General features: G+C 32.6%; 1 protein-coding gene across 1 annotated transcript; it reads right to left on the bottom strand.

Annotated features, from left to right (window-relative positions):
- Positions 1-125: 125 nt before the first annotated feature.
- On the bottom strand, positions 126-5,140 carry LOC108218578 (uncharacterized). Its single transcript, XM_017391578.2, has 5 exons — positions 4,718-5,140; positions 2,163-2,211; positions 1,881-2,041; positions 1,228-1,782; positions 126-638 (listed from the first exon to the last, which is right to left on the bottom strand). Exons 1-5 carry the CDS (start codon positions 4,925-4,927, stop codon positions 450-452), a joined length of 1,164 nt encoding a protein of 387 aa, XP_017247067.1. The 5' UTR covers positions 4,928-5,140; the 3' UTR covers positions 126-449.
- Positions 5,141-10,553: the final 5,413 nt, after the last annotated feature.

Raw genomic sequence — 10,553 nt, 5'->3', positions numbered from 1 at the left:
AAGCTCTGTGCATATTCAGATGTGGCATGTGGTCTCTACTCTCTTGTATAGCTGAAAAACTGTTCTCTCTATCTTTGGCAAAACATAAAAAACTGATCTCTCGATCTCTGTTGTAGCTTAGTAGATTTTGCAACTTCAAATTTGTGAGGCCTCCATTTTCAGCAGAATTTAACTAGAGTTCAATCGGATGAATAGCTTAGAATTTCAGCATAAAGACTGAAGTGTCTATCGTGTTTGAAATACCCAAGCATTGCACTCTATCCCCTAAATCTCCAACTAGAAAGAAGAGAACAGGTGCAACACACTTTAGCCATGTGGGTGTATTTACATGTGACATTGGCCAAAATTACATCCTGTTCTCTGTTTTATTGCGCAACATTGAAATAAGTATATCCAAGACAACAAACAGTAACTGAGGTGATTACCTCAGTTGTGATCATCTATTGATTTTACCAGAAGCGAAATTTAGCCATGAGTTTCTGCAGAGTTCTTACACCCCAGTGAACATCATTCACTAAAACAAGATCGAATGACTTGGGATGGTCCTCGTCTTCATCTTCAAAAAATTCTGGCTTTTCCACCTGAACAGGTTGATTCCACTCTTGGTAGTCCTTAACTAAGACTTCTTCAAATTTCAACTGCAAGTAGTTATGTTCTCTTAGTACAGTTAAATAGAAAAGGTCAAAAGGAAACGATACTTTTAGACTAATATCTTATGTTTTGGGTGAATCATATGGAAAACCTTTTAACTGTACAGTTGATCCTATGTTTTTTTGATGGAAACAGATTACATGCTCCTCTATTAAAGTCAGAGTCGAATTTGTGGTTGGGGAAACTGATATTTTCTTATGCTATGTTACTGTGACTTTTCAGGTTTGTACATTGAACATAATCTACAAGTCATTTAAAAAAAATGCTAACTATGCTACACGCTTTCAGGTGATAATTTGTTTAACTTGCACACAAATCATGTCTATCAACTTCACATTTTGCTCACACACACCGAATGGTATTCTGAAGTAAACAATTAAATAGCGTCTTTTTATAGAAAGTCTTACCACGAGGTCATTTTATTTATTATTTATACAAGAAGTTACAGTGAATATTTGATCTGCTTTAGCAGAAAGGAATCTCTAACTGCATCTTGTGATTGAAGTAGACAAAAATCATTTAAAAAAACTTTGAGGAACAGAATTATGAGAACAGATGCAGAATCAGGCATTTTACCTCTGGCATATTTAGCTCAAATATATCAGCTTCAACAGAGGAGGCTTCATTAAGGATATTTTTTTCAACTTTCTTTAGGGGTTCCTCTTCAGGCTGAGTTTTTGGCAAAGGATTCAAGCCAGGTAGCAGAAGAGGCAGTTTGTTTGTTGATAGCGTCTCTTCTGTACTGAGTTTTGATTCCTTAAGATCCATCATGCTGTCATTACCTTCTACCATTAGCACATTCATATCATCGTCAGAATTATCAGCAGGGCTTTCCTCGGCATTTCTAACCAATCCTCGCCCAGGTATATTTTCATCTATATTAATATTAATTTCTTTGTTAGAGCTGGTTATTCCTTCTTCAGTAATGATAGATTCTTCAATCTGATTAAAGGTCAGGTTCTCCTCTACAATACTCTGAAGTTCTGGACTATCCCAATCTTCACAAACAGTTATTGTGTTCTGTGTCTCCAAGGTTTGAAGTATTCGGTCTGGACCAGGTTGCCATTGTATATTTTCTGAACCACCTTTCAGTATGATCTTGAACTTGATACATTTTCCCATAGGAATATCCTATATAAACCAGTATCAACATTGTATAAATTTTGAATTCAGGTACAGTAAATTAACTCTTCCATGAGAATCATTGTTACAAGTTCTGTCGTTCTTACCAGCTCGGTTGTCCACACATGTCCATCTGACCAGTTGAAAGCAACAGCCTCTGATGGATCCCATTGTCCGAGCAGTGGATGGTCTCCAACAATGTAAAAATGCTGGCCAAAGGAACATTCTCTTCGCATCTGAAATCTCACATGAACAGTTTTTGACATGTCTGTACAGTAAGGATATGATACATTAGTAAGATGAATTAGTGTCCTACAATCAGCTTATACATCTTAATGCACCAATCTAGTTCTTGATTACACATCACTACATCACTATGTGAAGCTTACTTGCAGTGTCATCAGTCTCTATTTTGTCATCTTGGGTTTCTTCATGCATCTGCTTACACAATAAAAGCAACAAATTAGAAATCAATCTCCTTGTGTTGAACATAAAATAGCATAAATTTGGAAGAATAGATGATCGTTTAACCAAGATAAAAATCAATTTTTTAATTTAACTTTATAGAATGCGAAGTTCCCGTCCTCGATGCATTTGATTGGTCATCGTATTAGTTCCTCAAACAGTCACTCTTAAATTCAACATTAATTGAGCCAGACCACTTACTTTCTCTGTTTAATTCTTGTGAAGTGAACATCCTATTCTGTTAGGAATAAAACACGAGATTCAACTTCTAATGCAAAGCACACACACAACAATATATTTGACGCGGAAAACCCACGTCCCAACTTGTATTATTAATCAAACCCATTATCAATAATACAATCAACCAAACTTGGATACTCAAGCCTACCACTCATGCATCCGCCCGCAAGCGATACCTAAGTCTACATCTTGAGCACACTTATCAAACGCAATATGACTATGTATATATAACCATCTCAAACTAGACAAATCAGAATCTAATTCTAAAACAGCTACACATAGTCCTAATCCAATTTTGATTTCCAACTAAAATCAGAATCCAATTCCAACTAGGTCTTCTATCTTTGTGACCAAAACATATTCTTTATAATAATTGTCTAAACATACAATTATTATCCTTATATATTTTGGATCACCAAAGTCCATGTTACCTTGTAATGGGCTTATACCTAACAATCCTCCCCTTCAGCCCAATACAATCAACAATCACGATGAAGACACCGGCGTCCATCCGCCAATGCCTCCCCTCGAACAAGAATCTCCGCTTCTCGTTCTTCCAAACTTTGAGGATCACCAAATTTCACTTTAATGAACTCCGAACCACCGCTCTTTATCAAAACGGTATATCCATCTACAAAATCACGTGCATCAACCTCGAGTGCTCTTCCATCCATGAGTCACCCGATCCTTGCTTTCACAATCCTCCGGCCTCTAGAAGAACCATCCAATCTTCTTCCATATTGAGTCCATCATGATTGATCCACGGTGCAAGTCAACCGTCATACCGCACGTAATTTTGTCTCTTCCCACTTTCGCAGCTTCTTGCTAGCAAAACCTACATCGTACTTTACATTATTCATTGAATCCCGAATTTTTCTCCAACCTCGTCTATCATGATCCTTACCTCGCTCTGATACCACTTGTTAGGAATAAAACACGAGATTCAACTTCTAATGCAAAGCACACACACAACAATATATTTGACGCGGAAAACCCACGTCTCAACTTGTATTATTAATCAAACCCATTATCAATAATACAATCAACCAAACTTGGATACTCAAGCCTACCACTCATGCATCCGCCCGCAAGCGATACCTAAGTCTACATCTTGAGCACACTTATCAAACGCAATATGACTATGTATATATAACCATCTCAAACTAGACAAATCAGAATCTAATTCTAAAACAGCTACACATAGTCCTAATCCAATTTTGATTTCCAACTAAAATCAGAATCCAATTCCAACTAGGTCTTCTATCTTTGTGACCAAAACATATTCTTTATAATAATTGTCTAAACATACAATTATTATCCTTATATATTTTGGATCACCAAAGTCCATGTTACCTTGTAATGGGCTTATACCTAACATATTCTTGACTCACTTTATATCATTCAACTAGCATAGCATTACTTGATGAGAAAGTATTGATATTGAATGTGAATATGATAGCTGCACAATTTGAGCTACATTATTATTAGCTTGATTTAGGAATTTATTTGTGAACAATTGTTGACATACTGATAGCATACATATGTAGTAGCCATTGAACTACAAAACGCAGGTAAAACCGATATAATATGGCTCAATGACCTTTTAGCCCTCGAAGTGTGGGTGGATGTTCCGATGCGGCCTCGAAGTTTAAAAATGTACCTTTCGACCCTCAAAGTATCTTTGTCGTACCTTTTAGCCCTTTTTAAAAATACCGGTATAAATCGAGGGATAAACTTGACAATTCATATACGGGGTAAAGTTTGGGCGTACTTTTTAACCCTCAAAGTACACATTTCGTTCTTTTTAACCCCTAAAGAATACATTAAAATACATTAGATGTTCCTTTCAACCCTTAATGTTAAATGTCTCTTTTAACCCTCACGTGTGAAATGTCAAATTTGTCCACCCCGTTATATACCGGTATTTTTAAAAAGGGTTAAAAAGTACGACAAATATACTTTGAGGGTCGAAAGGTACGTTTTTAAACTTTGAGGCCGCATCGGAACTTCCACCCATACTTCGAGGGCTAAAAGGTCATTAAGCCATATAATATCAGTATCACTGTCCACTGAGTTAATCAAACATAACATGGGATTGTTGGTTTTCTAATACAAATGTACACAGAGAGAGAGAGAGAGAGAGAGGGAGGAAGAGAGGGGGGGAGAGAGGGGGAGAGAGGGGGGGAGAGAGAGAGAGAGAGAGAGAGAGAGAGAGAGAGAGAGAGAGAGAGAGAGAGACCTGTGTGTCTGTGGATGACCCGGAAGAAAAGAGACGGATGGGTGTTCTCTTAGGGAGAGGTATACCCACTGAGAGGCCAGAATTAGTAGCATATTTATGAGAAAAACTGAGTGGCCTCAAGAAACAAATATCAGAAGCAGCAGAAGTATTGAGAAGAGAATCTCCAAAGCAGAAAAGCCCTTTATCTCCACAACATCTCAAAGCTTGCATCTTTACTTTACACTTTTCCTGAATTATCACACACTTGTCACACAGTGAGTGTGAGATTCCCGGAGTAACAGGACAGATTTTGTGTATTATTTTGTTGAGGGCAATAATTTTACTCCTAGTATATCTTAAAGTAGTGGCTTGGGGTGTGTGAGTAACACTTTATTTATATAGAATGGTGGAGTAATGGACTATTATGAGTGTGTGGACCGTAGAGTAGCGAATCAAGAAGCAAGTGCCATATGACACATTTATTTTAGTGCTGTGGCATTTCCCAGGAGCAAATAGAAACAGAGGATCAAAATCATTTAGAGCATCTCCGATGGTTGGCACCCTTCAAGGGGTGCCAATTTTGACACATCATTCAAAATATTGTATTTTATATTCACATTCTTTCAAATTATTTTTAGCACCCTTCTTTCAAAATACACTCCAATAGTTGGCACTCCAAGATGCAAACTTTATTAATAGAGAAATAATATTTTATGTATTATTGGGACCCCAAATCTATATTTTATGTGTTATTGGGACCACAAATGAAGTTGACACCCTATTTTATGAGTTGCCAACTTTTGGCACCCCAATAACACTCCAACATCTCCAATGAGGGTGCCAACGAGAGTGTCGGTCCATGTCATGCCACGTGGCATTAGCACCCCTCTTGGCACCTCCCATTGGAGATGCATGAGCTTTTATAAATTTACTCCCCTTCTCTCTCTGTTCGTTGCATGGTTAACATCATTTTTCGGCACATTTTTTAGATACTCATTAAAATATATTTTCATGATATTTTTTGAAAAAAAAATTCTGAATAAAAGTTTGATGTTTAAATTTTTATTCAGAAAGAAAATAAATTAAAAAAATATCATGCAACTATATTTTATAAAAACATTAAAATACGTGCAAACAGTAAAAGTTAACAATCTCATAGGACGGAGAGAGTAGAAAAATAAAAATCACCTTTTTCGGAGAGCTTCCCGCATGATTGATTATCATTGCTATTTGCAACTACTTCCGTCTCAAAGGTTTTACCCTTACAATAAATCTTAGCGTACATACATATCCACTAATAATTCACTACCTGGTTTTTAGGGTAAAACGTGGACCCACTTTCTCATTTGTTTTCATTAACTGTTATCAATTTCCGTGTATTTCAACAAATTTTTTTTTTGACATAGCAGATTCTTATTTTTAACTTAGCCAAATTTTCACTTTCAACTTCATCCCCAAAAAAACCTCCTATATATTTAAATTTTACAAAATATATACCGACCATAATATAATTATATTTTAGTATATAATATGTAATTTGTATAATATTATATTATGCCTTTCATGATTAAATATCAAATTTATCTTGTATCATGTGTCAAAAATTATTTTTAAAATTTAATATTATTTGTATGTATGTTTTTATTGTTAGCAAAATTATGATAAATACATTACTTAAATAGTAAAAGAAAGAAAAATAACTAGCACACAATAAATTTATATAGCTCCTGGACTTTTTTCATCGACAACTTTCACATAATTTTTAAATAAAATCTTAATATACATATATTAATAAAATTATATATATATATATTAATAAAAGTTATAATATTATATGTATAATTATTAATATTATATAATTTTTATTTAAAAACTATGGTCAGTAAATATTAAGCCATATTAAATATATAATTATATATATATATAGGCCATTGCTCAAAACAGAACACTCTTAAAAAAGGAACAACACAGAACACTTTAGAATCAAATGTAGAATCTCATCAAAAACTTGAATTAAATTCAATTTTTAAGGTGATTAACGTTTTATCATGAATAAAAACAGTATCCACCATGTTTAACAATAAATATAAATTAAAAATAACATGATTCTATGTAAAATAATCGTGCAAAAAATATATTTATATGATTCTATTCTGGATTCTATTCTGAATTCTGTTCTGGATTCTATAATATATCATAGTAATAATTTGGATGCGTTTGGAGTGTTAGATTTCATATATTAAGTTTAGTTGGTGTTTAACCATGTAATTATAATCTTAACAAATCATTTTTTTATAAAAAATGAAGTGTTATGATAGTGTTCTTTGTTGTTCTTTTTTTAAAGTGTTCTTTCTGGAGTGCAACCCTATATATATATATATATATATATATAGGCCAACATTCCAGGGAGGGACTCCTTATATGGAGTTACATAGTGCGCCACTGTAAATCATCAATTTTATTATAAATTCTGTTATAGAATACATATAAAACGTGATTCTAATATAGAATATTATAAAATAAATCTATTTTAAGTAATTTAACACTTAAAATTTGATTATAAAAGTATATTTTCGAAACTGATTCTACAACAGAATAATTCTGGATGATTATTATTCTGTTATAGAATCATATTGAGATATTGCGTAATTTTAGATGATCTTTGGAATAAAAAAATTGTATAACTTCATTTTCGGTTTAATAATCAAATTTTGTAATTATATTTCATAAAAAATATAATAAAATATATATTATGTATATATTTATAATGGTGTGCTACGTAACTCCATATAAGAGGGTATGCTATGGAGTGCTACCCTATATATATATTAAATATATAACCTCATATGATGATACCTCCTCTATAATTTTTTAAATATATATATGATGGATCAAATGCGTATATACTAAAATTATAATTATATAAACTCATAATATAATTTTATATAAATTACATATTATATACTAAAATATAATTATATTATAGTCGGTAAATATTTTGTAAAATCAAAATTACATAAGAAAGTTTTTCTTGAGATTGAAGTTAAAGGTGAAAATTTGACTAAGTAATAAGAATGTGTTAAAACACACGTAAATCGATAACAAACAGAAAAACAAGTGAGAGAAGGGGTCACATGTTACCCTAAAAAGCAGGTAGTGCATTAGTAGTGAATAAGGATGTACTCTAATATTTATTCTTTACCCGAATATTGATACATAAAAAAAATAAAAATCACTTTTTTACGGGAAACTAGGGTGTAACACCCCAGTCCCACATCGAGAAGTGTGGAAACTTTAATTTAAGCTTTTTTTTTTTTTTTTTGCCATACTTTAGTTTATAAGTATAAGTATTACTACCAATACCAATGGTACCAACAAATCATGATCTTTTGGGGGTCTGTAGTGGATTTGTGGATTACCCAAATTGTTGTAGTTGGACCAATGTATTTCGGATTCTTATTATCCCACAATGGCTAGAGAGGTCCGATCTGGGCCTATGAGCTATGCGTTTCGGCTACCAAATCATGATCTTTCGGGACATGTGGTGGGCTTGTGGATTATCCAAGTTGTTGCAGTTGGGCCAGTGTATTTCGGCTTATTTTCGAATTCGGAGTTCGGGACTTAACCCAATTTTCGGAAAAGACTCAGGATTTGACCTCGGTTGTTTCACTTGGATTTACACGTTTTTGGAATGAAAAATTTTTCAAATATAAATACTTAAATTAATTAGTTTAAATAGAATTTTTTTTATTACGAGCATTTAGAAGTAATTAAGAGTATTTTATTAGTTTAAGTAGAATTCTTATTATTCCAATTAATGTTTTATGGCATTTTTTATCATGAAATTTTCTTAGTTAAAAGTTTATGCTGACAATTCTTAAACATAAATTATTAGATAATTGGTGAATACCGAGTCACTCCAACTATGCATTATTATTGTGTAAAAATTATCGCACTATTTGTCGAATTCTGATGATATTTGTTGAATCTGTCAATAACACTTGTTAAATTTATTAATTCTAAAACTCAATTAACCAAACATAATACCCTCAAACACATATCACCTTGGTCTGATCCAATTCAGTAAGCCAACCAAACGATTTTTAGTTCAGTTTTTAAAATTTCTTTTGAAGTTCTCGTCAAAGTATTATGCAGCAAAGATGTAAAATCTGTAGTAACTTTAAGGTTTTCACATGAAAACATGAGTTCTCTCACATGACATGTCCCCACCGTCACGGCATCCTAATCATTTTACAATTCCATATCATGTGGCTAAACCCTAGTTAAATAGTTACTCCCTCCGTCCCATTCAACAGTATACGTTGGGGGACGAGAGCGCGACACGAAGCTTAATGTTTTAATAAAACATAGTTCCAAAATTTATTTTTAAAATTCTCTTTTTATATAAAAATACAACATTTATATTTTTATACAGAAAAAAAAAATTTTAAAAATAAATTATAAAATTATATTTTATAAGAGCCTTAAAATACGTGTCGAGCAATGAAAAAAAAATGTATACAATTGACTTGTGCAGAGGAGTATATACTGCATGTCTGCATCATTTCGCAGTTGCTGGGCTACTTTGTCAGCCCAGTGTCGGAGCACCCTGTGTACTGGAAACTTTGGGACCGCAAGTTGTTGGTCTTTTAAGAGAACACAGCTAACTTTGGGCCTGAAAGTTGTTGGTCTCTTAAGAGTACATATTCTGATGGGCCTTTAAAATTCACACACATTGTTGTATGCATTTTAGGTCATCTCCGATCCATATACCAATTTGATATAATTTTTATGATATTTTGATACAAAAATTATATGATGCACAAAATGTATTCCGACGCAACTATACATTTATACTATGGTGTTGTTTGGAAGTTTAAGATTTAGGATAAAATTAGAGATTTGAGGTGTTTTAGAAATTTGATGGTTTCAATCCGCTAATGTTAGTACTTGATAGTTAGTTAGTGGGTTGAAATAGAGGTTTGGGCTCAAAAAACTAATTTTCAATAAACTACTTTGAGAAATTTTTTGGGTTAGCGGTTTGGGTATGTGTTAGAAAAAACTCATCAAACAGCTATTTACTAAACAGTTTTACAAGAAACCGCTAATTCAATCCGCTAGTCAAAACATCTATTTCAATCCGTTAGTCAAAACATTCAATTCAATCCGTTAACAGTTAACCGCTAATTCCCAAACAGGCTTATATATTGGACGAATAAAACTTTTATCTATAATAAGATACATCTTTTCTTAAAAGTACTTGTTTTCGTGAGATATAATAAGAAGAGAATATAGTTAGAATTTAAAAAGGTTCTATAAATATGTAAAAATTATAATCAGTGAACATTTAACATCAAACTTGATGTCATATTATTAATTTAATATAATTCTTAGGACGTTATAAAATTATATTAAAATTAATTTTATATCCAATATTATATTGATATAGAGATTTGATATTGGGTTAGAGTGATCTTGCACAATGTAATATAGTTGTTGATAAAGTCAGAGCTTAATGTCACATATTATTTGATAAATCAAATGAAACCTAGCACTAAAATTTCCGGGCAAGAGGAGGTACTCCAAGAACATTATACGTGGCTGTTTGGGGATAGGCATTTCTGTTTTTTCTGATAAAAAAGTGGCTTCTATTTCTGTTGACTCGTTTATGTTAAAAATGGAAGCATTTTTAAAAAGCAAACTAGAATGTTAATTTTTGTTTTAGAATTTATGTTTCTTTTTCTAAAATAGTTTAATCACTTATAATTATTAATTAATTACTTTTCGTTTTTAGTCCACTTCTTTAGTTTAAATCAGAAGCACTTTTTTAACTTAGTCAAACGACCCCTACATATAT

The sequence above is a fragment of the Daucus carota genome, chromosome 4, assembly GCF_001625215.2.
Source record: "Daucus carota subsp. sativus chromosome 4, DH1 v3.0, whole genome shotgun sequence".
Lineage (NCBI taxonomy): Eukaryota > Viridiplantae > Streptophyta > Magnoliopsida > Apiales > Apiaceae > Daucus > Daucus carota.
The sequence above is the reverse complement of the archived record's forward strand: the minus strand, read 5'-3'. Positions and strand labels throughout refer to the sequence as shown.